The sequence below is a fragment of the Sprattus sprattus genome (assembly GCF_963457725.1).
Source record: "Sprattus sprattus genome assembly, chromosome: 5".
NCBI classification, from domain to species: Eukaryota; Metazoa; Chordata; class Actinopteri; order Clupeiformes; family Clupeidae; genus Sprattus; species Sprattus sprattus.
In genome coordinates this window covers 7,438,462-7,465,348 of record NC_137924.1, presented here as the reverse complement: position 1 = coordinate 7,465,348, position 26,887 = coordinate 7,438,462, and the positions used below count along the sequence as shown (strand labels likewise).

Genomic DNA, 26,887 nt, shown 5'->3' with positions numbered 1-26,887 from the left:
ACCACATGGTCAGCCTTAGTGACTCTTTCACCTATGTTCATCATCTCAAACACAGTTCTCCGAGAGACCAGGTCCTGTACCACATGATAACCACATGATTCACTCGCAATCGTTTGCATGTTCTCCATGGCAACAGGCTCCAGGAACTGGGAAAACCTTTTCATATTTTGGTCATTGTGTTTCATAAGAAGTTTGCTTTGGTCAATAGAGCTGGCCAAAAGATTCTATGAGTAGGTCTAGGAGTAGGGTCTGAGAAGGTTAAGAGTAGGAGGACCATATTAAGTAGAAGGTGGATAAGCTGAAAGCCATCAGGACAGAAACCAGCATCATCAGAAGCCTCTGGAACCAGAGACACGAATCCAGCTTCTGCTCTAGCCTCGAGTTGATCGCCATGACCCGTACGAGCTGCGGGAGAGAGTACTTTAATCCCACAAACATGTACACAGAAACATCTCACTCATGAAGAGAAAACAGTGGTCTATTCTAAATAGCATCTAAGTAAACAAAGACTTCAAACCCCTGAATGAACCTGTCAGGCTACACACTTGAATCTGTATCATCATGAGCGCGACTGGCAAAGACTTACAGTAGTTTGGAGATCCTGATGACCATTGGGGCCTGACGCCAGTGGGCTCTCACTCCCTAGGCTGAGGATTGGTTTCACACTCTCCAGAACATGACAGCGCAGTCTGGTGGGGGGGGAGGAAATGGGACAACAATTCTCAAGGTCAAGTCAAGGTCATGGCCTGACTGCCACATCAGCATGCTTTTCAGCTACCTGAGCACCGTGTTGTCCATGATCCCTCCGCCAAGGAGGTTATGTTTTCGCCCCTGTATGTTTGTTTGTTTGTTTGTTTGTTAGCAGGATTACGCAGAAACGCATGGACCGATTTCCATCAAACTTTGTGGGGAGATTGGGAACTATAATGACAATAATTGATTAGATTTTTTTTTAGATGTCAAGGTCAAAGGTCAAGGTCAAGGTCACAAGGCAGAGGTTTGCATTCTCTGAATGCTCCCATTCTTATTTCATTTGTATTTGGAGACCGGAGGGCATCGTACAGGTGCATCTCACCAATGGAATCACTCACCTGTGCTCCATGATTTTGGCTTTAGGAACCTCCTTCCAGAACTGGGCGAGCTCTGGGGAACCAGCCCCGGCGCTCTGCTCCATCTCCGCAGCCATGACCAGGAACCGGTCCGTTGGTGACGCCTGGAACCCTGTCAGGAGAACCACACATCACGGGCCTTATCAGGACTACAGGAGAACCACACATCACAGGCCTAATCAGGACTACAGAAGAACAGCCTGCTTCTTATCCACTCAGAATAACTGCAGAAGATTGAGACCACAGATTGTAGACTACAAGACCACTGATTGGCCTGTTCTTTCTGAAATGAACTAATCAGGTTGAATAGTAGAGACTTTCAAACCTTTTTTTCTCTACAAGCTAGCCTTGGCCCATCTTGTGCTTTGACTACCACTTCAACGCATGGAGGCCTTTGAACGTCTTATCGCTAAAAGTCTTTGCATCTGACGCCCACGCTGGCCTGGAGGAAATTGGCTAAAGGGGGGAAAAAAAACCTTTGGGGGGCCGCAGTCTCACAGGACGATAGCCTTCTGTCTGTCTGTCTGTCTGTCTGCCTACCAGAAACGTATTTATTCCTTATTTACTCCTCCCAAAGAGTTCTGAAGGCACAGTTTTGGAAAGATAACGGATGATTATTTTATCACTGCTAAAATATGTATGGCGGGGGGGAGAAAAAAAAAACAGAAAGAAAGCTGCACTTTGTCAGCACTTTTCCTGAGTTAACAGACAAGACTTTTTCTGATCACACAGGAGCCTTTGTGGTGGAGACATCTGTGAAGTGCATGAGAGAGCACAGATAAGTGCAGACACACACACACACACACACACACACACACACACACACACACACAGACACACACACACACACGCAGAGATAAGTGCAGTGCTCCACAGTACCTCCATGCCGAACTATGACATACCTGTGGGCCTGCATCTCTCTCTCTCTCACACACACACACACACACACACACACACTCACACACACTCACACACTCACACACTCACACACTCACACACTCACACACTCAGTACCTCCATGCAGGGACACCACGATGTCCATGGAGGCCCCAGGTTCACAGCTACTGTTGCTAGGCTTCACTCTGTACTTCTCTGGTGCTGTAGTTCGAACCTGTAGAAACATATCAGTATATCAATATCTCCACATCCACACTTCTTAATATAACCAGAACTTATACAGATAGGGACGATAGTGTTGTACACACCTTGAAGGCCACCTGGTTTTTGGTAACGTTGCTGAGGATAATGAGGCATTTCTTCTCTGATTCTTTGGAGCCGAAGCTCAGTTCTTCTGCTGGACTAAGAGCAAAACAAAAATGATAATCAAACTAGTTCAATAATGGATGCACATCTGATGTTTACACCAAATAACATGAAATGAGCACCCAGGAGTCAGGATGTTTTCTCTGCACAAACAGATTGGGCAAGGTCAGCCAGGACACTGTGTGCTTCCATATGATCAGAACAGTATGTTGCCTTTTTGGTAGGCAGATCATGTTTGCTCTGGCTTCTTCAAGAGATCAATGGCAGTTGGCTTTGTGTATATATTTTGTTTTACACGACACACAATAGAATCGTATGCTACAAATTCCCACAGTGTAGTTTATTCCATACAGAAGCACAACAGTGAATAACAGTAATAGAAAATAATCTTTTCCGATGACAGTTAATGTAGTCTATTATCCCACTCAATCCTATTGAGTTTCCAGCAGTGTGTGTGTGTGTGTGTGTGTGTGTGTGTGTGTGTGTATCTGTGTGTGTATCTGTCGGTGTGTGCGGGCTGGCTGGCAGGCGTTTGTGAGTTCTGATGTTAGGGGAAAAGAGGTGGAGTGTGGGAAGTCCTCAAAGCTTCTAAATATGTTGTGGAAGAAAATCCCAGGCTCTCCTGCTTCACACTTCACCTCCATCCAGACCCCCCCCCCCCACACCCCCATGCCAGGTCTCGCCTGACCCCCCCCCCCCATGTCAAGACTCCCCCATCCACCGCTAACTAGCAGAGAAAGGCCTTTTATGGAGTGGGCGTGTGTGTTTAGGGAGAGAGAGAGAGAGAGTGAGTGTGTGTGTGTGTGTGTGTGTGTGTGTGTGTGTGTGTGTGTGTGTGTGTGTGTGTGTGTGTGTGTGTGTGTGTGTGTGTGTAACTAGCAGAGAAAGGCCTTTTATGGAGTGGGCGTGTGTGTTTAGGGAGAGAGAGAGAGGTGGTCCTGAACAGCACCCATAATGTGCCTCCTAAACCCTCCAAAAGGATTAACATTCCTGCCCAGCATTTACAGTTGTTGTTCTCCTGCTCCCAATTCTGCAGGGTTTCAGACTGTGATCTATCACTGTGTTGCTCTGCCTCTCTGCCTCTCCAGTGCCCTCCTGTATTCTAGGTTCCTATGTCGTGTGTAGAGCAGCGTAGTGAAGGGGAGCAAACAGTAGCCCCAAGGTAAGATGGAGGAGTTGTGCCGTCTCTTCACAGGGGAGGAGAAGAACACCCTTGACAATAACAATGAAACGATCAAAGACTCTTCCTACTAATTTCCTCCCCTTGCATCCTAAACTTGAGACGTTTCCTCATGGACCACGGATAGGCACAGCCCCTGAAATCAGTTTAAAGCTTTTAATCGTGGCCTTAAGTCAGCTGAGGAAACATCAAAAAAATGAAAGCATACACTTCCAGAGGCAGCCTTCCAAATAGGGCCGAGGAAAATGAGCCTGCCCCCTTTGAACAAACCGGGCATTAATTACTGTACACACACACACACACACACACACACACACACACACACACACACACACACACACACACACACACACACACACACACACACACACACACACACACACACACACACACACACACACACACTTTGAACAAACCGGGCATTAATTACTGTGCCTCAGATTCCATCCACACTGAGAGTCAATGTTGTCTAGCAATTTCTTTCTAGTGTAGCCGTGAGTAGGTCAAACAACACAGCTGCAATCCAATTTTCTTGTCTTGTAGCTAATATTGTTGAGAATCCCTTTTCTTAGATTAACAGTAAACTTGGATATCTGACTGGATGATGCTCTAAGAGGGGGGGATATCTCCATATTGGCCATACTGTAGACGTACCTGATATGTAGTAATGTGCCTTTAAAGGTGGTCAGAGGCTTCCGAACTCCTTTCACCCTAGCACAGCCATCACCCTTGTCCAAGTCATCCAGCTTCAGGCTGTCCTCAGAGAAGTTGACCTATGGCCCAGAAAGGAGGGACAGGGTAAGACAAAGATCATCCACCAAAACAAACAAATCCATTCAGTTCATAGGAAATCAGTGGCGAAAGGTCAAAGGTGAAATTATTTAAAAAAACCAAAGGAGCAAATTTCAGCAGGTTCACTTCCTTTATTTGACTGGAGCTGAAGTTAGATCATGTGACTGGAGGCGTCAGGAAACAGACCGAATTATTTGGGAACTTGTATAAAATTATCTTCATGTATCTCCAGCCACTAATAGATGATGTGCTTTCTCTTATTAGGATCTGTCTAGTTTAAAACAAAAAGTCTAACATAAGGTGAAGTTTCCAATACTGTTCTCTTTTCTATCAGTTGAAGCCAGCTTTCAATGGCATGCTGCTCTTAACTTCGCCCCACTAGCCCCTATTGAAGGAGCTGAAACCCCGCTAGCTCAAGAGTCTCATGACTATCAGCACCATTCTCCCGGCCGTAAGCGTACTATAGTTTCACTTCACAGCATGTGAATGCTGACCGTTCCAGAAAACGCTCCCAGAAGCTTCCGCCACATATCCACATCACCCCTACACACACACACACACACACACACACACACACACACACACACACACACACACACACACACACACACACACACACACACACACACACACACACACACACACACACACACACACACACACACACACACACACACACACACACACACACACACACACACAGGGATATGAGGGTGACCACCCAAAAACTGCTGAGATCCCACATGCTTTAGTGCAAACGTCTGCAAAACTGGGAGACCGCATAACCAAACGGTCAGTGGGCCCGGCATGCAGACGCTCATTTGTGTATCGGTGAAACTGGCCTTTGGGACACACGCTGCTAGGAACAGCTGGGAGAGAGAGCAGGAAAGAGGATGTGAAACCAGTGCAGGTCCAAAGGTCACTGTATATATATGATCATTATGAAAGTCTGGGTGAGAGTCAAGATGGTTGATATACAGGAAATGTGTCAAAGGGGTTTTGATATTAATAATGTATACTACTAATAAAGAAATACAAAGCCCATATAGTTTTAAAAATGCGTTTTTATTGATCAGTAAAATCAAGTGAAATGCCTGGACAGGCCTAGACAAAGCACAGTACAGTCCCTAACATTTGTGCAACACAGGCACAGTTGATCTGTTTACATGAGGCAGAAACATGATAGTGTATCTGTTCACCTCTGTGTAGAGACAGATTTATTGGCACTGGAAAACAACATATCTAGTTTATCTAGTTGTGTTTAGTGTATCAGTAGAAGGTCACAAGGTACAGTACTTGATTAAGGTTATTCGGATAACAATGTTAGTGTCAACACAATAATCAATAAATAGAAGACTTCCTTCATTCAAGCTGGGCTATTAGGTTTGAAATATAACAAGACAGAAATGTTGAGAAATACATGGGGTTGGAGAATTGGTATGACTGAAGGTCAGGTACTCCCTATTGTAGTGTAAGCCATCAACTAAAGCATTGCTTCTTGTGAAATGTGTAGACCATTTTTAGCCTGATAAGAGGGTTTCAGACTGACGTCCAAGTTCAAGGCTCAGGGTTAGAGACAGGCAGAGGGAGGGATTTTCAGGGTCAGATAACATGACGACATGACATGCTCTAGTTGAGCTACTTAACCTCAATGAAATTTAACATTGTGCTTTTGTGGTCATGGCACCTTACAGTATAACACAGCAAAGAGGTATTGAAAGATGCATCCACAAAATGACTTCCAGTACAGCGATTATATATAATGACTTGGCAGGTTTACCATTATATGAAATGAAAGAACCAAATACTTCAACTCTATCTCAAAATAAGTGCAGGAGTTTGGCTTCATTATCTTAAAATTCGAACATAATATTTCCTGTGAGAAACATTCTGATAAGGAGTGTGTCCTTAGTAGTAGCTGGTAATTTGTTAAAAATGATGCAGGCCAGCCGCATTTAACTTTGAATGCCTTGTGAAATCATTTGAATAGTGCAGCATAGGATGATCGCATAAATGGATAAAGAATAATAATCAATTAAAAACATGGCCCTGAGATGTGAGAATGCCCATTTGTTTCAGAAACACTGCTTATTATCAACATCTCAGAAAGATTACGTTTCATAAACACTGCTTATTACTAATATCTCAAAAAGATTACATTTCATTAACACTGCTTATTATTATCTCAAAAAGATTAAGCATTCAAATATGCATAACATATTCAGGGTAGTATTTAAATCTTGTAATGTGTTGAACATTTCCAGTTCAACAGGGTTTAGCATTCATATGTCTTTTCTAAAATGAATTAACCATTCATTAATGTTTCATCATCAGAAACGTGTTAAAATACAGTGTATGCAAAGGAACACTAAGACGTTAAAGTCGTGAAACAACAGTTGATCACGTCATCTGCTGTTAGGCCAATTAGCTGCACTGGCTAAAGACTAGGTGATTCCCTTGCAGGCTATAAATACACTCATGACAGGGAACATGTGATTGACATGTTGGGCCCAAACCAGTGAGCATTGTGTTTGGGTCTGCACTCATTTGTAACAAATTGCATGTTAAATTAAATTCAAAAGGGGATTAAAAGCACATTATTGAGTCACTGGAGGCATAAGGCTGAAATGAGATGGAGTGTCTTGGAACAGGGGTGTCTGGGAACAGGGGTGTCTGGGAACAGGGGTGTCTGGGAACAGGAGTGTCTGGGAACAGGAGTGTCTGGGAACAGGAGTGTCTGGGAACAGTGTGACATAGTTTAGACCCGTCCTCAGTGACAAGACAGAGCATCCGGACAAACGGCTCCTTGCGCAGCACCTCAACACCACGTACAATGCCTTACCACCAGCCCTTGTTTAAGAAAAAACAAAGACAGGAAATTAGCTTGCTAGTGGGAGTCACATTACTGATCATTGATTCATGACTCCTTTCAGTTAGACAATTAAGTGAACACTGAACTTCCATTGAATGACTCAAATGGCCCTCTGGCAACTCAGCCACACACCACAGCCAGTCAAGTTAGTCCATTCTGATTGGTCAGACAGTCACAGCACCTTTACTTTATCCTCTTCGACTTCTGTGCCAAATTGCTCATATCTGTGATATCTAACCGAACGTTCACACCACGGGCGACAAGACAGTCAAAATTCACAGAGGCTGCCCAGCTGCCCGCACCTGAAACTAGTGAGCACTCCAGGCACCTGTTGGAATGTTCCGTCATACATGTCACATTTTTAAGGGAGCCGTGAAAAATGTCGGTATCACACACACACAAATTAATTTCAAAATGATCTTAAAAAGTTGTGAGTTTGCTGTAACATCCAAATCTAAACAAATTGGGGTAGGATAGGTAGGTCATTTTTTTTTTCACCAAAGAAAAGTATTATGACACATTTGACAAAAATGCTATAAAAAGTATAAATAATAAATATATAATAACACTCATTAGACAAGTGTAGCATCCTGGGGGTAAAATGTATTACAAATCAATAACGCTCTTTGATTGCAACGTCAATTCTGAGCACGACAAAATATGAATATTTTTGCTCCAGCGTCAGCATCAACATTAGACCGTTGAACCACACATTTTTTTTATGATTACCCCAAGGTTGAATCGACAGTTGAATTTCGCTATATAGTTGGTAACACTGTTAAATGGCTTCATGGCTGAATTACTTGATAAATGAAGAAACCAGTTCTATTGTTGATTCATTAAAGCCTATATTTTGGATGATGTTTTGAGTGTGTTCGTTCAGTGACAGAGAACTCAACATGTTAAGTTAAGTCGTAATAAATGCTTATTATTAATCAATTAGCGTCACCGGTGACAGCGAATCCCACCCAGCAGTTTTAAGGTGACACAGAAGTAAAATATAACTTACTAATATTTTTATAATATTTGAGAGTTAATGTCAGCAGATCAAACAAACACATTTTTTTGAGTCGGTTATGGCAAATCAAGATTATTATAAGAACGGCCTGAAACAACATACTTGCTTTAATCTATACCTCCCAAACAGTAGCCTATGTACTTATCGACAGCTAACCTAATCATGCAATGCATTCACCAGCAACCTTTGATTGTTTTAATTATTTTCTATATTACACATACACACGTAGTGAACAAGTCCTAAACAACTCAAAACACTCCAACAATACTGATACATTCCAGCAAAGAGAGCGAAGCCAAGTTCTGTATTCCATTCATCTCTCTTGGAGGCAGAGCGAATTGGGCAAAAGTGAGCGAAAAAAAGTTTTAATCCTATGCAAATGATCAGCGAATCTCGCCCGCAGCAGCAGCTAATCAAGATTGTATGGTGTTGTCTGACAGTTTGAAAAGTACTATAGCGTCATTCTGTAGTTTAATTTGCTAAATAGAAAAGCTTGGAGGGCTTTGTAAGGGTTTGTTGTTATTCCTGGTACATCAGTCATTAAATCCTGTGCTTACATTAACAGAATGAAAATTCTGATATAAAAACAAGAGACTGAATAGTTCACATACTTTGTTCTAAGAACTGACGCACATCTTAAGTTGCCTGGACTTCAACACTATTCTGATGCCCACAACGGCCAAGATGTGCAGCCAACAGTCGTCATCACCGACGAGAGAAGCTGGCTCACATAAGAAAGAATGATTTCTGGCCTGTTTGACGCTCTTGCTGCCCGCGGTGTGAACGCACAGTTACTGCATCTCCTTGCATCATCTGAGACCCACCTCTGTTTGTTCGAAGACAGCAGTGTGAGGAGTTCAAGCAGCCAGGCTGAATCACAAACGCAGAGTGGATGAATGAGCACTGTGTGCTGGTGCCTTGAGTGCTGATTGATTAGGGCCCAGGCCAATGATAGCAGGACTGTGCGCACTGTGATCTAGATATTGTGTGAGCCAGGAGCTGCAGACTGCCATTACACCATCCCCTCCTTAGGGCCAGGGGGGGGGGGGGGGGGGGGGGCAGCCAGATCAGACCACCCCAGAGGACTGACTGAACACCAGCCTCTGGACAAAGCATTGGACCCTAGCTTCAAACAAGGTCAAAGACAAGCTTCTAAACGGACATAAAAGAGAGGCTTGTAGGCTGGGGCCACACACCGTTTTTAAATGATGCTGGATCACCCTTGAGAAGAAACTACCTCCTCTAAAGCAAGGGACAACCCTGGGCTCTGGTCTTCGAGGAGTGAGAGTCATGAGAACATGTTTGACTTGGAGGGATACGGCTGGATAAGCGAGTACAGCAGGATGGATTAAGCCAGACGGAGACGGAGCAGACAATAAAACAGAGCTTTTCCTGCTGCCAAATCAGAACATTACTGCCTGCTAATTCAGTCCTTCTTCAGTGGAGCTAAACTGGTGTAATCTCTTACAACACAAATATGGACCAAAAAAAATCATCAAAGCAGAAGAAACAAGCTCAAAAGACCCTGTATACTGTGTTTCATTTCATCAGGAAAAGTGGTTCATTGTTGGGCTAGAATTTATCCTTTGATTTTACTTTCAGTGGGTCAGTCAGGCTAATGCTGGTTATTAATACATTATTCAGTACACTGTGGGCGATTTACCATACCCTAATGACAAACGAACTAATGACTAATGAAGCTACGTTGTGGCTCAGGACAAGAATCTGACAAATGGCTCTTAAAAGGGGTGCAATCAGAGAAACAAGGGCTGTTGTATCAGACTGGCAGCAGTTTTCAGAAGCGTTTTGCAAGGGAGGTGTCAACGTTTTTTTTTGGTTCCAATTCAACAATACTGACTATATTTGTGCTTGTATTTGTGTGTTTGTTACAGGAATATCATACCTTTTTGGGCTTGTATATGTGTTTGCTGCAGGAATATCATACCTTTTGGGCTTTTATATGTGTGTTTGTTCCAGAAATATCCTATCCTTTTTGGCTTTGTATGAGTGTTTGTTCCAGAAATATCATACCTCTTTGGGCTTGTATATGTGTTTTCTGCAGGAATATCATACCTCTTTGGGCTTGTATATGTGTTTTCTGCAGGAATATCATACCTCTTTGGGCTTGTATATGTGTTTTCTGCAGGAATATCATACCTATTTGGGCTTGTATATGTGTTTTCTGCAGGAATATCATACCTATTTGGGCTTGTATATGTGTTTTCTGCAGGAATATCATACCTATTTGGGCTTGTATATGTGTTTTCTGCAGGAATATCATACCTTTTTGGGCTTTTATATGTGTGTTTGTTCTAGAAATATCATACCTTTTTGGGCTTGGTGACTAACTCTGAGCTGTAGCTGGACTCCAAGCTCTCCCTGCAGTCCACCTCGGGGTCCTTGCACTCGCTCTCATCCTCGCTGAGGATTGGTCCGTTCTCAGAGACAGGAGACTGGAAGTCATCGTCAGGCAGGGGTGGATAGGTGTACTTGAAGGTATCCTGAAAGACCAACACCATACTACGTCACTCATCAAGCAATAGCTATATCTATGTGTACCTAAGCTAATGAACCCTTGCTATATCCATGTATACCTGAGCTAATTAACCCTTGCTAAAATTGTGACAATACTCAGTACACCCACACCCCCACATGTGGACAACCATAAAACAAACATGTCAGCTCTTCTTGGCAAACATGCTTATACTAGAACAGGTCTCAGAATGGCTAAATCTGCCATTTGCTCAAATGAAAATGTTAGCACGTACCGTTCCTCCCATGTGTGGTGGCAGGTGTTCTGCACCAACGTAGGTCTGGATTTCACTTTTGGAAACAAACTTCAGTTTACTGATGGCATCAGGTCCGAGCCATGTCTTCACAATCTTCCAGGCAGCTGGCATAGAGAGAACAGACAAGTGGCTGATTGAGACGGCTGATTTGACTGATGGCGTCTGAATATTACACTAATGACAAAAAAATATACGCTGCTTGAGGAAAAAAAGGACACACTCACCATTCATGATCCAAGGCATCTCGTACATGATCATTTTGGCTAAAATAAAATAAAAGAGTCACGAAAAATATATTAAAGATCACAGCCCGTCATTTCAAAAAACAGCTGTTTGAAAACAACCCTCTCCTTAAAGTTGCTATCTACTTAATGTCATCATCATCTATCATACATCTCTTAGAATTAGATGAGGCTTTCTGTGTGTCTAGTTGGATCCTTTTCAACAGCAATTTTCTGCGATAAACTATTCAGCATTTACAGGGAGACACTGAACAGAACTGAAAAAGTTGATTGCATTCTTGCATATTTTTTTTACATGATATTATATACTTCTGTGTATTAAATAAAAATACACATTTATTTATAGTATTATTATTATTTAGAATGTACTTACAGAGGAATTTTGGGTAGTATACTTTGAAACAATTGATGATATATTTGACAAACTCCATATCCTGAAAGGAGAGAAAGAGGAGATATGGGCATGAATCAAATACATAGGCTCCAAGCAGGGTTCAAAACCTTCAGAAGCTCTCTATGATGAAGAGACTGTTTGCACAGGCTGAGATATTTACTGCCCCAAGCTGTGACATGACCCAATTCATAAAGACGGAAACTTTGTCACAAGTTCTGTGGTGCATTGCCGTTAATCCATATCTTACTTCCAGCCACTCGCTCTTGCCTTAGTTCCAGGAAAACCATTAGTCCGTAAAATAAAAACGTCTCTACAGTCAACTACGCACTCCATGCAAGTTCCAAGCAAGAGATACATGTTGCGCAGCGGAGTCACTTATGTACCAAACGTGTTGCACAATCTCAATGTTTACTCCAGAGCCTGAGCAACCATGATCTCTGTTGGTTGTTGGCACAAATGTGTTCTCCATCTCACCATGAACAACAAAAATGAAATCGATGCTTAAAAACAACTACATTTTCTTGTACAAATATACATAACCAAATTCAACAATGATAAATTACTAACTGCATATCCTGTACTTTTCGTGGTTATCAAATTATTATACTTTTTTTCTCTGGTAACTTGTGGAGAACACACATTATCTATGTCTCCGAAAACACACAAGGTATGGTAGAGCCCCCAACCAGAGAAGAATGTGATCATGCAGTCACAGAAAGACATTTGTTTTGTAAACAAAAGCACACAGCTCAGAGGTAGGACCTGAGTACAAATTCATCAGTAAAAAGATGCATTTTAACCTTGGAGTTACCTGCACAAATCCTCCTTTACATGTTTTCAGTGAAGAATAAAACACATATTTCCACATATGTTATCAAAAAAGTAATTACTGTACATGAAACACCTTGAGACAACATGCACGGCTCATTTAAAAAAGCCTTTACAAAAAAAGAAAAACATTGGAGGAAGGATCAATGCGTTATATGCAAGATTTCCTTACTGATGTCTACTAATCCGTTCATTCCATAGTCTCTATACTGTGTATATGATTATAATTGTGCTTTCCTCCCAACTGTGCCTACTTCTGTGAAGTAGGCCATTTCAGAGTAGGAGAGACAGTTGAATCATGGACAGAGAGAAAAAAGATAGAAGAGAATGAAAGAGAGATAGGGAGAAAGAGAATGAAAGATAGATAGAGAGAAAGAGAATGAAAGAGGCATAGGGAGAAAGAGAATGAAAGAAAGGAGAGAGATGGTTAGAAAGAGAATGAAAGAGAGATCGGGAGAAAGAGAAGAGGAAAGAAAGGAGAGCGATTAGGGCCTGGGAAATGAGCAGGACAGGAGGGCAGCTCCTGCGTGGGAGAAAGAAGGCAGAGACTGAAACAAAGTCAGTTTGTGGATTAGGCCAAACGGATTAAAAGGTCACTTTAATCTCCAACGTGTTAAACCATTGAACAACATCAATCCTTTTAAGCCCACATTCAAAACAGCTAGTGATATTAGGATGCACACCCAAGCCTATAAGGGCACAACATGACTAAATAGCCAGATTTATTAAATGGTAAGTCGTGATAATGTTCTTGTTTGTTATTGGAGAATCATTTTAGGTTTAGGTTTAGCTTTGGTTAAGGTAAGGGTTTGGATAATATCTTACATATGTGTATGTGTAAGAGAGTAAACGAATGAGAAAGAGAGAGAGAGAGAGAGAGAGAGAGAGGAGAGAGAAAGAGAGAGAGAAAGATAAAAGATAAAGACGGAAATAGAGATGGTGACAGGTAGATATAAGTTGATAGACCAGACATATCAGATTTCTGTTCTTCTCTGCAACCATGTAGGCACTGGAGAACCTAATTACTGTCTCAAGCAAACATTATGTGGCTCAAAACATTCAAACATTTGGCAAGACCATTAACGGACATATATGATTGTCAGTTATTTCATATGATGCGTGTTGCTCCTTTGAAACAACACCTTAGTACAGTTATATCCATATGGTGAGTCGGCAATAAAGTATATCCACCCAAGTATACTCAAAGCATGGAAGGCATTAAGGAAATGGGGTGCTAATGTTATTTTAACTCAGGGAAACAAATTATAATATGCATGGTATTAAATACTGATATCAAACTGCATTTTTAAAGGAGTTTAGTCAGTTCAATTACAAAAAGTTTGGGGAGGTTCTTCCTCCGTTTCCTCAATGGAAGAGCCTCCTCTGACCCAGGTATACACAAAGCATGGAAGTCATAAAGGAAATGTTGGCTTACAATGTTGCTGATGCCTCACCCAGTCATGTCGAACACCAGAGAGAGGGAGAGAGAGAGGGAGAGAGGGAGAGAGAGAGGGAGGAATAAGGGAAATGTTGGCTTACAATGTTGCTGATGCCTCACCCAGTCATGTCGAACACCAGAGAGAGGGAGAGAGAGAGGGAGAGAGGGAGAGAGAGAGGGAGGAATAAGGGAAATGTTGGCTTACAATGTTGCTGATGCCTGACTCGGTCATGTCGAACACCACAGTCAGAGGCATCCCAGGCTCACGCTTGGCATAGCGCTCCAGCCAGAAGGCCACATACTTCTTCTTGTCCTGGACCGTCTTTGCATCTTTAGTATGAAGCTTGACCTTGAACCAGACTGGAGAACGTACAGCACACACACACACATCATCATAATAAAATCACTTGAGATGTTTGAACAGTGAGTAGTGCTTTAGTGGCTGTTTACAGAGAAACTGCAAACCAAGTCTCAGGAGAAAAGTGTGTGTGGTCACAGTGGAATGTTTTTAAAAGATGACATTTTAGCACTCTAAACAGCGGGGTGGCGTTCCACATTATACAGCAAGAGCAATACCCCCGAGAAACATGTCTTCCACAACAGTGCCTGAGAAAACTAAACAATTCTGTAGTGTATGAAACTAAGTTTGTATATCTGTTCAAAGAATCCAGGAATCTCACTCAAGAGGCCATGCTGGTTCAAAGGGATATCAGTTAATAAGACCATATGCAATCACACTGACTCTGGGTTTACATATTCCAATTAACTGCAACTTGCCCTTCATGTGCCCAAATTATTTATTATTATCTTGTAAAACATTTTTTTTTTGTTCTTGTTTATGCTATTTTGTTATTATGTTATGTTTTATGTCCTATGCACCAACCAACACCAAGTTAATTTCCTGTATGTGTGAATATACTTGACCATTAAAATAATTCTGATTCTGATCTTAGAGGCAATTAATGAAAGCAGCAGGTTAGACCTTTCATGTCAGACCTGATGGGGCAACAATTTAGAACAGGAATAATGGATAATGGAGTGTCTCACTGTCAAGGAAGATGAAAGCATGGTCCATGATTTACATTTCAATGGGAGGATGCCAAAATGACTTTGATACCAAGGCTCCTTACATTGAAGTTTTTCCCATTGAATTAGAAGCTGACCTTGTCATTTCTGTCTCAATATGTTAATCAATGACAATATGTTAATCAAATCAATATGACAGTCAAAGGCAAATGAGACACCTACACAGTTTGTTGCCCTCTTTGTCATAGCCATGGAGGAAGACGGCACCAGTTTCAAACATCCACTTAGGAATACAGCTTTCCGTGAGGTCTACAAGGAGAGAAAAAGACTAAATCTGATTACCCCCTCCCAAAAAAAAGAAATTCTAGCCACATCCTTTTTTACTTATAGAGCACACTTATATTAGCCTATTACAACATTATACATGGCTCAGAGTAGTAATGATGTTGCTAAGCATAACAGACTACCACTTTGAAAGGACGGCAACTGGGGAATTGAGAAACTGAGCACAATGACGTTCTCTGTGAGAAAACAAGTCTTCATCCAAATGGAAAACAAAAAACACTGGTACTGCAGCTGCTAATATAGGCACAGGAGCATCTGACTGTGTATTTCACCACATTGCTAGTATTGCTGTTTTCAGACAGAACATGACGTGAAGTCATGACCTGTGTTTTCAAAACAAACAAGACACTAGACCCACTGACACTGAGCCTCAACACAGCTCAAGTTACCATTTTGCCAATAAAATAGCCACAAAAGAGCAACAATTCTAACAAACACATGTTGATTGAGTAATTTCCATACCGATATGCCCTTCTAAGTTTAATATAGAGTGGCCCACATAACCTACCATTAAGGCTGAGTTCTTTTCGCCACTGCAAACTTTCATCAATCATTTTCAGTGCGTCTTCCATAACATTCTGTCGCCATGTCAAATATCCTTCAACCATATTATCATCTTTCATGAGCCGGTCCACATCTCTGGAATCATATTTGTCCGATGAATCTGGAGAAACGTAGAAAAAACGATCCACATATAGAACTATTCCAAGCAGCATACATGTTATTTTACATAATCATCTGGTCTTGGTGGATGTCATTCTGATCAAGTAATGGTAATTTACCTGTAACTAATACGCTTTCTTGCGGTGCCTGACAAGCTCTATTAAGTTATGGTATAACCCTTCTATATAACGTTTACTTAGCTGATATTTCTACCGAAACATTCAAACAAACTTAATGTACCAAAGTCTACAAGTGTGAACACATCCTATGTGTGCATTACGATTTAGTCACACAAGGGACACGATAGAAGTTAGTGTTATGCATTCTACCTGCATTGCTAAGCTTGTAAAATTACTGTTACACTTGTCAAGACATCAATGACAGGCAAGGTGCTAGCTAGCTAGCTAGCTTTACAGCTAGCAACCAAGTTCAGCGAGCAAACATTCTTACCTTGAACATATTCATTCTTGAATCTTTGTCTCGTTTCTTCGATCTGGGTTTCAGTATTCTGTTAAAAGGGAGGAGATTTATCACACCATTACTGACAAAATATTTGAATGAGTTTGAGTTGACACCGACAGGCTAACGTTAGCTACCTGCTCTGATTCAGGCTGACCCACTTCCGCCATGTTTGTTGTTCGGACTGGCTGTCACAAGTAATGTTTGCTTGAATTTAGTTAAAAGCTGCGGTCTATTTGAAACTAGTGCAAGTTCTTTGTCATTTCTTCCCTTTGCGCATCATTCTTGAATGGAGTTCCACGTAGGTAAACTTTACGTAATGACGTTGAACTCGGAATGTAGGAAAGTAAATTACGCGGAGATAAACAATCAGCAAAAACCTGGTTTTGTACAACTATATAAAAAAAACGTTTAGGAACTATATACAGATGTCCTGTTAACGCCTCACAGATACAACTGCTTCTAAAGAAAACTTCGCGTTCTTATTTATGTTGGAGAAATGGGATTTTCACCCACAAAGCACTTTTGGCTCAGCCCACTTTGAAAAAGTTCAGCCCACTGACCGAGACAGTGGCGCGCTGCTTTGAGTAGTAAACATGTTTGTTTAAGCAGCTTAAAAGTTAGAGTTTTCTAGAGCGAGTTATGATCACTTAGCAGCTTCTGTGTTTCAATGACTGTATACACAATAACTTGTTCATGGTGAGTTTTTGTTTTTCAAACGACTATACCATTTATATCCTGATGTAGTCATATCCCTCAGTAGTGGCATAGTGCATGTGCTAATGTTATCGTTACACCACATAGCTAACTAGCTCACCAGCTACTCAAATCATTGTTCATCTATCATGATTGCTATCTTAATGTAACTTAAATGTTTCTTTCGTTACCTCGTCTGTTTAGCGCTACATTTATTTTAGCCTGACATCTTCCTAACGGTTACTAGTCTCCATCCTTTGCCAGTGAGCCACAAGTTAGCTAATAATGTCATACTATTGGAACCAACACCAAACATTAAACACAATATGCGTCCATATCTTATTTACTCTTGTCAAAGTGAAAAACTCACTCACTCACTCATATCTCATAATTTAGATTTTCTGTTACTTTGACCTGGTTAACACAAGACAGCAGTGCTACTGTTCTCAACGAGGCAGCACTTGTACATTTAATTATGAACACCTGCGGTACCAACAAACTAGGAAAAGTAGTTGCTTTATTTATAGATTCATTCCAGTGTGAAGAGATAACACTATTGAACACTGAAGGGCGCTCCCGATAATTTTATTTTTAACCATTTACAGACCTCCAAGATAGGCCTAGGACAAGGTCTTCTCTGCACATTGTATTGATGTTTATAGATTTGATTGACATTGATCTATTATCTGTTATCTCCATTCCTTACAACTTTTTTTCAATCATAACAGGGGATTTTAACACCCACATAGATAATAAAATAGACAATAATGACAAAGGCTGGTCACTCAGCCTACGCACACTCGAAGGCAAACTTAGGATCTGGTTATTTCTAAACGTCTCAAGATATCTGTTATGCATAAGGAATTGGTTCTTTCTGATCATTCCTGTCTTTTTTGACTTACCGATCACCCCAGAAGTTCAAATAAGAAAAGAAACATAAACAAGAGCACTAGTGTTCAGTTCATAGAGGCCTATAGCTATGTCACCAATTATGAGGCTGTCGTGATCCTAAACACCAAAATTCTTAAGAAACTCTCACACGTTGTATCTTACTAATGTTAAAGGGAACCAATACAGCAATTTTAGGAAGGTTGTGATGTCAATTGCTCCCGTTGAACTTCGGTACCCAATTATGCAATCGTAACCTTTCGCCCTTCCAAATTGTCGAAACAATCTCTGCGTATGCGAACCGTTACATTCGATTTAGTGCTATATCCAAAATAAAAGCTGATTCTGATGAGTGCAAAGACAGTAAATGTACTCCTGGATAACTTGAACTTGAAAACTTACTGCGTGTCTTGGATGTTGTAACACCACTACCATGATGGTAAAAGTCCTGAAAAGAGAATGTAGGAAATCTGAATACAAATAGAGAAATACAAAACTTCAAATCCTCTTTTACCTGCACTCTTTTTGTCATGATTGACAAGCTTACAGACACCCCAAAACACATAGCCCAAGATCTCCTATCCGTAGATAAATGTAATGAATTTGCTTGTGTTTTTAGTGAAAACTATCAGACGGATCATCAACACCACATAGTCAATCAATGAAACCATGCCGTCTCTACGACCACCTAGAAATAATTTGATGACTATGTCACAATTTAATAGAAGTGACCAAAAAAGGCTGGTGGCAACAGTTCCACATCTTAAATCATCAATAAATCATCTTGAATCATCAATATGACTCACTGCTATCAGGAACTGCTATCAGGAACTTTCCCAGTCACCAAAAACAGCTGCCACTCTTAAAAAAGAAAACTCTTGATGCCTCTGTGTTAAACAACTATAGACCTCTAAGAGTCTCAAATCTTCCTCAACCAACTCAACTATTTTTTTTAAACTCAAGTTGTCATTTTGACATATTTCAGTCCAACCTCAGTACTAAAATGGCTCTTATTAAAGTGTTACATGATATATGGCTGAATACTGATACTGTTCTTTTAGCTACTACTGTATGTACTGTGTACTTTTTCTTATATATTTTTGCTTTTATTTATGTAAAGCATATTGACTTTAGCCAAAGATAGATAACTATATTAGCCTGACAAAACTTGAGAGGTCTGTTAGAAATGTTTTTCTCACCCTAGAAATGTTTACCTCAAAGTACTTATTTATCAGGAGCTGTCTGATCTTGAGAAACAAAACAAGGACACGGCATCTGATGAGATTTCCCAGCAACAATCACATCCACACTTTGATGCTATCAATTCTTTTATGAACATGACTCTTCTGTCTTTCAGATGATGGATCACGTAAAGATGACCAATCAATGGACCTGCTGTTTGCTATTTTAAAGCCTTGTGATGTCTCAAGAAAAGCAACGCACAAAGCTTATCACCTTAAATGGTGACATCCTTTCCTTTCAGTGTAAATACTCCCATCAGGATGGGGACAGTCGGAAGAAATCAGACCTCAGATGTTGGCGGCTGGCATTCACAAAGGAGACCAACTGTTTTTCATCACGAGATGGTGATATGCTACCCATATACAAGGACAGCTCTGCAGATGTGGAGGTTGTGTGTTGCTCCACAGCTTTAGATGTGAGGAAGAAAATCGTGGTGCCTTGCATTTTGCTAAAACAATGGAAGCGGAAAACCTCTTGTTACAAGTACAAACTTATCACATTGACAAGCCCTACCAAAGCAGAGCTCCATGTGAGCTTTGACTCCCCGTATGAACTGCGAGATGGGGTCACAATATTCCGGGGCCCCACTGTCGTATGGAGACATGAGAACACGGTACACTATGCATCTGCACACACCAGTGAAGTCAGAAGCATACCTCTTCAGATGGCCGTTGTTTTTTGGGGAGAGTTATGCAGTAAAGTGATTGTGTTAGGCTCACAAATACATTCCAAGGAAGAAGTGAAAGGTCAAATCCTTGTCAATGAAGGTAACAAAATGGTTGGCTACTCAGTTGAGGATGGGAAGGTGTTCAATGGAACTGGCATTATTCCCAATGCATACAGTTCTGTTGTGCAGTGCACTTGTGTCATTTCGGCTGAAGAGGTCCAAGGGAACATGAGAGTAACCATGGTGGCAGCCACGAGTAAAAAACAGTTGGTCTGTTTCGAGGACGGATTTGTAACTGAGGTCTGCCAACTGCCCTTTGAAGAACCTGAATGCATCAAGATGGCCGACATTGGGAACAGTGGGCTAATATTTGCCGTCTCTTTCAACCATGGAAATGTGTGTGCCGTTTGGAAAGACACATTTCAGGTAGTGTGGCAGTATTTTTTTAGGCTTATGAATGTGTATTGTTTTATTTCATATGGGATTGTCAAGCCATTAGTCATGTTTGAAGGGTCAACATATTCTTGGAATAGGGTTTTTTGTGTGTTTATGTTAGATAACACTGCGTGTCAATGTGCCTTTTTCTGGATGTTTTGAAACCTTACAGTTGAATGGGAAATGTGCAATGCGGTTGTTGCACTTGTTTGCTTTGAATGACAACCTTGTAATACATGAGATAAAATAGCAGTTCACTGTCTTATCTACACTGCTTTCCTTTTTAAAGAGCCAGCAATGGAGGGAGACATGGCTATGGGGTTGTTCTTGAAATGTGAGTTCTATGAGGTTGAGATAATGAATGTGTTTTTTGTGGGTTGGGTCCCTCAGGTTGCAGCCTGCTGGTCTGGCGTGAGATCTGTGCTCGTCGATGATTTCGTTGGCTGCGGGACCGACCAAATCTTGCTGGTGCTTCATGACCAGAATCCCTCTGAATCTATAACAGACTTCATTATGACGGACCTCTGTGGCATTATGTACTCAGTGAGACAAAGACATTTTTATTTCTTAAAGCTGTCTTATAATATTTCTGTGTAAATGTATTATATGGATATAATTGTGTTGTTTTGCTGCTGAATGTTAATGCGAGTGTATTTTGTGTTTAGCATGGCCATGGTGAAATCAGTGAGCAATCTGAAACTTCAGAGGCTGCTCAAGGAAATTATCTCTGCACCATACAAGCATTAGAATCCAGACTACAGGTGCTCAAACTCTTCAGTTCATTTCTAAAATATTTTGAAAGTGAGAGTGACTCTATGGCAAGTGAACGTTAGTGTATAGTTTGTGTATTACATACTGTGTATTTTGTGTGAATAGTGTATAATTCACAATAATTTGTCAATGATCAAAAGCCATGTATATGTAACTGATCCCAATTCATGATGGCACATAAAAAAACTAAATGATATAAACCAAACATGATGCATTTTGATGTTCATAATTAACAGTGTGAGCTCGACACTCGTCTTAAGCTTGTTCAAAGTCTTCTGCTGAACACTGCTGAAATCTGGACCCACTGCATGCCACACACATGCACTCTGTTTTTCCTTTGATCCTCAGAGTGGCCTGACCTTGCTCCAAGACCTTCAGAGGGATGGGGATGTCAAAGACAGGGTACTTCTGCAGTGCACTGATGCTCTGGCAGATATGATGTCTGGACGAGAGCACATCATATCAAAGACAGAAGAGGTTATGTTTCTGTTCAAGGAACGCTTTCATGTCTCATGTTCCAATATGTTTCACAGCCTTTTTTTCCTCCTTATTCTTTGTTCATCCCAGGACAACGTTACCATTCTGTGCAGCACAGCACTATTCTGCCTGAGCCATACAGAACGTCAGTTCATTGTTCCCTTGAAGCACCTAGCTTCCTGATAGATGTGCTGTGATTTACTAGGCATGGTGTATGTTGTGTATATAGCATGCTCATATATATATACAGTACCAGTCAAAAGTTTGGACACACCTTCTCATTTTTTGAGAAGTGTTTTCTTTACTTTCATTATTTTCTACATGGTAGATAACACTTTTTTTTGTTAAGTCCATCATTCCATATGTGTTCTTTCGTAGTTAAAATCTCTTCAGTATTAATCTACAATGTAGAAAATAATAAAAGTAAAGAAAACACAAAATTAAAGGTGTGTCCAAACTTTTGACTGGTACTGTAGCTCATAGCATGCTTCTTTCTTGGTGTGTGTATAGGAAGGCTTGGTGTCCCTGTGGGAAGATGCTGATGAGGGAGAGGAGGGGGTGCCGTTGGAGGAAAAGTTGCAGACTGAGCAGCATCCCCTTCTGGTGGAGAAACTTTGGCAGCGAGTCATTGAAGATCGCCTGGTTGTGGGAGTGTTACTAACAAAAGAGGCAGCCATGTAAGTTTTTACAGTTTTTTTTGTCCTCTAATGATCTCTCTCTCTCTCTTTCTCTCTCTCTCTCTCTCTCTCTCTCTCTCTCTCTCTCTCTCTCTCTCTCTCTCCACTCACTATCTTCCAAACAATCAGAGACATCACACACACTCTGTTTGTCTCTCGCTCCAATCAGGCTAAGCTCAGATCTAAGCAGACTGTTTTCCTTCCATCATGAGCAGTGCGGGCCAAATATCAAATTAAGCCTGAGCTAGACAAAGCCTTGTGCAACGTCTCATTACAAATCACTTGGTAGTAATTAACTTGACTCTTCATTTTCTTTCCATTAAGCAAACAGTGTGAATCATTATCCTGATCAGAACCAGAACACTGGTCTTGACTCTGTGGTAATGATACAGGCTCTTGTTAATTGGGTCCAATCATGCATGGCTCCTGTGAATGTCATCAGCCAGCTGTCACTTCTCAGTTCTGCTGTTCGCCTCCTGCACGAGGTCAGAAAGCATTCACATTTGAGAAGTGTCTGTTGACTTCTGACTGCCTCTTTGACATACGATTCTCTAAACCTTTCCTGTTTTATTATTGTTAGAAATACTTCTACTTCTGGCAGCAGACTGTAACTTCAGCAGCAGACTTCACTGACTCTTTAGACTATTTAGTGATATATTAGTAGTTTAGTTTAAACTAAATTATTAGATTATTTTATTTGTTCTATATTACACTCTAACTGTATCCATTTGAAAATATTACTGAGCATACCTCCCTAGTATGTATTCACTCACTTATTAATGACACAGAATGTTTACAGTTTAATTTACTTTATATTTAATCAGTTACAGACATTGTAAACTAAACATAGTTAACTAAACATAACGGGGTATGGGCTCTGTTTAATCAGACATCACCTGTGATGCCAGAGAAAAGAATTTGGAGGCTGCTGATTTCAAGATCAGTCATGAATCATTTCATGTTTTTGCTCTTAGTCTGAAAACAGTATTTATAGGTTCACAAAGATCCCCCATGGCGAGTTGATGGGCACTTCATCAGGGCTGTGAACATGCGAGCGAAGCCTCTCTTCAAGGCGAAAAACATCCCCAAAAAAAGGCCCTGAAATCACTTTACAGCAGCATGCCCACCTCGTTACCATGGCAACTGTGTCTCCAATACCCTTCTGAGCTCTTGTATTTATTTCTTTATTTATGTATTCTTTTGAGGCTTCAGCTGTGTTTCAATCACAGCCATGCCTTGGGTTGCCTCTGCAATCTCATCAAGAGTTGCCATCAAGCTGTCAGGTGAGGGCTCGTGAGGTGATGAGGACCAGCAGGTCTCATAGTGCACCTGACACTCCACTAACTCAAGGGACTGTGTCAGTTTCACCTTTGACCTCGTCTGGTGATAGAGGAGCTCTCCAGTACCAGACAGCCTGCAGGAAACACTACCTCTCTGTGTCTGACGACTGTTGTGTATTTTATTTTCCAGATTGCTAGAGAGTGCAACCATATCCATTGAGATGGACACTGCCCGTGGCTTAGTCCCCACAGTCATCCAGACCCAGAGTAGAGCACACTGGCTCCCGACCACACACCCGCCATCTCCCCCAGAGCCCCTGGCCAAGAGGAGGAGGCCGGTCCAGGCTGGGGGCAGCAGCTGGAAGGGTGGTGGAGGAGGCATGCAGAGACTGGCATTGACCGCCGTCTGTGAGCTGACCCCTCTGCTGACCTGTGGCCATGTCAAATGCCCTGTCATGCTCCATTACGTCCTCAAAGAGGTGTCATCATCAGCTCCTGTCAGGCCTGCCCCAGGTCCCCAGGCCCTCCAGTGTGGATGGGCCTCCCTCAGCCTCGCAGATGTGACTCAGGGGGTGGACCATCCCCACCTACTGAGAGGACCAACAAGGGACTCCAGAGGTAACAGCGCTGTGGACATTTACATGCATTTTTAATTGTTTATTTTTTTTGTCTTTGTTATTGTTTATTTATTGTTCTTCTGTATTCTGTAGCCTCAGTCATGGCATTGCTGCAAAAGAGCCCTGTGCTCAGTCAATTCTCCCTGAATAAACGATGATGATGATGATGATGTATGTATGGCCATTGAGAAAACACCATGCACTTTAGATAGATCACTTTACCGTGACCTTGGAGCTTTTACCATGAAATATTTATGAAATATTGAAGCGCCTGACTCCAGTTGTATGAGCTTTCGGTGCTGTTATGTTCTGTGCAAATTGGCGGGAAAATACTTAAAATACTACTACTAGTACTACTAATGATAATAATAATAATAATAATAATAATAATAATAATGTGCCCCATTTTCTATTTTCAGATGACTCTAGAGAGGACCTCCTCTGCCTTTTGGCGTTCCTGGACTCATGGTCCTTCCAGATCTACTCCCCGGACCACACCGTGTGTGATGTGGCCCAGTGGTTGCAGGAAGCATTGGGGTGTGAGAGGGTTGAGATAAGTCCACAGTACCTGCTGCTCAACCCAGCAGGAGCATCTGCTGCTCTGGTCTTCCACTGGCAACAGAGGAGCCCCTTCTTGGGAGAATTGCTTGTGAACTGCAGGTACAGCTTTCTATTGGGAGAAAATGTGATAGGATGATATTTCATAGAAGCACGTATTTGAATGACTGGCTCTGCAATGAATCCAGAAGTAAACCAGTGCAACAACCTTGACTGCAGGGGCTTTCTCTTGCAGCGCACACATGAAGTGAGAATCTGAGGCGATCTGAGATTGCATATCTCACCTCGGGGTGTGCTCCGCCTGTCTTCCTCCTTCTTTTCTCTCTCTCCAGGGGCCGACTCGCTTTGCTCAAATTCCTCCACTCCCTGTGTGGTTTCCTCCCGGCGTCCTACCGCATCCAGCCCCTCAGGAAGGGAGGATCAGAGGAGGATCAGGCTCAGGATGTGGCCCGCTCCCTGGAGGGGGAGCTGCTGGCCCTGAGGGAGGGCCTGTCTTCCCTCCTCGGTGATGCTGCAGACGGGCAGGAGGACTGGGGGAGAAGGAGGAGGTGCAGTGAGGGGGCAGGAGGAGGAGGAGGAGGAGCCCCAGGTCTGGCAGCTGGGGAGGAGCTCCAGAGACGGAGGGAGGAGTGGAAGAGGGACGTAGAGGGGAGCAGGAGGAGGGTGGGCCCCCTGGTGGTAACTGACCGCTATCAATCATTGGTCCAGAGGGTACTCCAGGTCCAGTTGCAGGTGGATGTAGACGTCCTCCTGGGACTGGAGAGTAGATCAGTGTTTACTCATTAATGACGCCCTGGTACTGATGAGTAAGAAGACTCACCGGTTAAAGCCACAACTGCTTACTAAGACCTTTCAAGAGATCTTTTGGAGGGATGGGAAGTGAATACAGGCTCTCTGCTATCCTCCTTGTTAGGAACTAAACTGACCCAAACCGTCATAGCTCTATCTCATTTGCCCGATAAATGTATATCCTTGAAAGATGACATGAATAAACTGTATGTCAACTGTCCTATGTTGTACACAGCATCACCTTTACTGGGTTTTTTTACTAGGAGTCAATAGAGAGGGACATCAGTCAGCTGCAGTACTGTTTGTCAAGATCATTTGAGAAAAGTCTGTTTGCTCCCGTATAACGTGATCTCGTCTGAAAGCTGGGAAAATTCACCTGGTACTCAGGACTGGTGTGGAGATGTTTAAAGCGGCGTACGGTGACATTCACCTGGAAGAGCTCTCTGCAGACAGACAGCCGCCCCCCTTCCCTCCTGGGACCTGCGTGGGGAGCCAGACTAATGCACCGCTGCCGCCCGCCGCCACCCCTCTGATGAACTTCTCAAGGGGTTCACACCTCTAACATTTTGGTGACATTCGTCAGAAACACTCTCTTCGCCCCCGGGCCCCCAAGGCATCTGGAGATGGCTTCTTGTCTGTTTGGTGTGAAGCCCCCCGGGAATGCCCGTGTTCCTTTCACAACGAGGGCTTGCTCTTTTGTCTCTGTCTATGTTTTAGAATAAAGCTTTAGCGCTATGTGCTTTGAGTCTGCCTCCTCTCTTCTCTCTGGAAGACATTCCTGAGCCACCCCTCTTCATTGATTTTCGTCAGCATTGTGCTTCCGGCTCGACACCTGCAGTAGAAAAGGCAATCAGCCTTTGATGGGAGGGCTTACAGTTGCTATGTGATGGGAAGAGAAGTGCAAGGAGAATGTAGGAGAGGTGTGTGTGTGTGGGGTGTGTGGGTGTGTGTGTGTGTGTGTGTGTGTGTGAGTGTGTGAGTGATCTTGTCTTGTGTATGTGTGTGTGAGTGATCTTGTCTTGAGTGTGAGTGTGTGTGTGTGTGTCTGTCTGTGAAAGTGTGAGAGTGTGAGTCTGTGTGTGTGTGTGTGTGTGTGTGTCTGTCTGTGAGAGTGTGAGTCTATCTGTGTGTGTGTGTGTGGTGTTGGTGGGTGTTCGTATGTGTTTTTGGTCCCTGCTTTGAGAAGGTAGCCCAGGGGGACTGTGGTGTGTGAAGCTATGTTGTTACTGAGCCAGGGGCTGCTGTGCCTCCATCTGTTCGTGGCTCTTGGTCCTACTCGAGATAAACTCCTTCCTTCAATGCCACCACTATGCTACCACTCTATGCCACCACTCTATGCCACCACAATGCCTCAGTTGGGTAATGGGTTCCA

The 26,887-nt window shown here is 42.3% G+C and overlaps 2 protein-coding genes across 2 annotated transcripts; one reads left to right on the top strand and one right to left on the bottom strand.

Moving 5' to 3' along the window:
• Window positions 1–34: 34 nt before the first annotated feature.
• mospd2 (motile sperm domain containing 2) lies at window positions 35–16,890 on the bottom strand. Its single transcript, XM_080838425.1, has 15 exons — window positions 16,556–16,890; window positions 16,410–16,467; window positions 15,805–15,960; window positions 15,174–15,260; window positions 14,131–14,285; window positions 11,639–11,699; window positions 11,248–11,286; window positions 11,003–11,127; window positions 10,562–10,735; window positions 4,207–4,325; window positions 2,315–2,408; window positions 2,124–2,220; window positions 1,092–1,221; window positions 587–689; window positions 35–405 (listed from the first exon to the last, which is right to left on the bottom strand). The coding sequence occupies exons 1-15, from the start codon at window positions 16,586–16,588 to the stop codon at window positions 259–261; spliced, it is 1,578 nt and encodes a 525-aa protein (XP_080694551.1). The 5' UTR covers window positions 16,589–16,890; the 3' UTR covers window positions 35–258.
• A 2,498-nt stretch (window positions 16,891–19,388) lies between these two features.
• Window positions 19,389–26,176, top strand: fancb (FA complementation group B; the record flags this gene model as incomplete). The annotated part of the gene is given in 9 exon segments (XM_080838639.1): window positions 19,389–19,412; window positions 19,414–20,337; window positions 20,737–20,889; window positions 21,012–21,107; window positions 21,466–21,594; window positions 22,105–22,271; window positions 23,742–24,169; window positions 24,588–24,828; window positions 25,059–26,176. Coding segments are annotated over 9 exon segments (2,616 nt in total). The 3' UTR covers window positions 25,513–26,176.
• Window positions 26,177–26,887: the final 711 nt, after the last annotated feature.

Coding starts and splice junctions, on each gene's coding strand:
- mospd2 (XM_080838425.1), bottom strand. CDS start 16,588: ATGGCGGAAGTGGGTCAGCCTGAATCAGAGCAG. Junction 4,326..10,561: donor TAGTCACCAAGCCCAAAAAG/GTATGATATTTC, acceptor TCTGGGCCATAG/GTCAACTTCTCTGAGGACAG. Junction 690..1,091: donor GCCAAAATCATGGAGCACAG/GTGAGTGATTCC, acceptor CCCCCCCACCAG/ACTGCGCTGTCATGTTCTGG.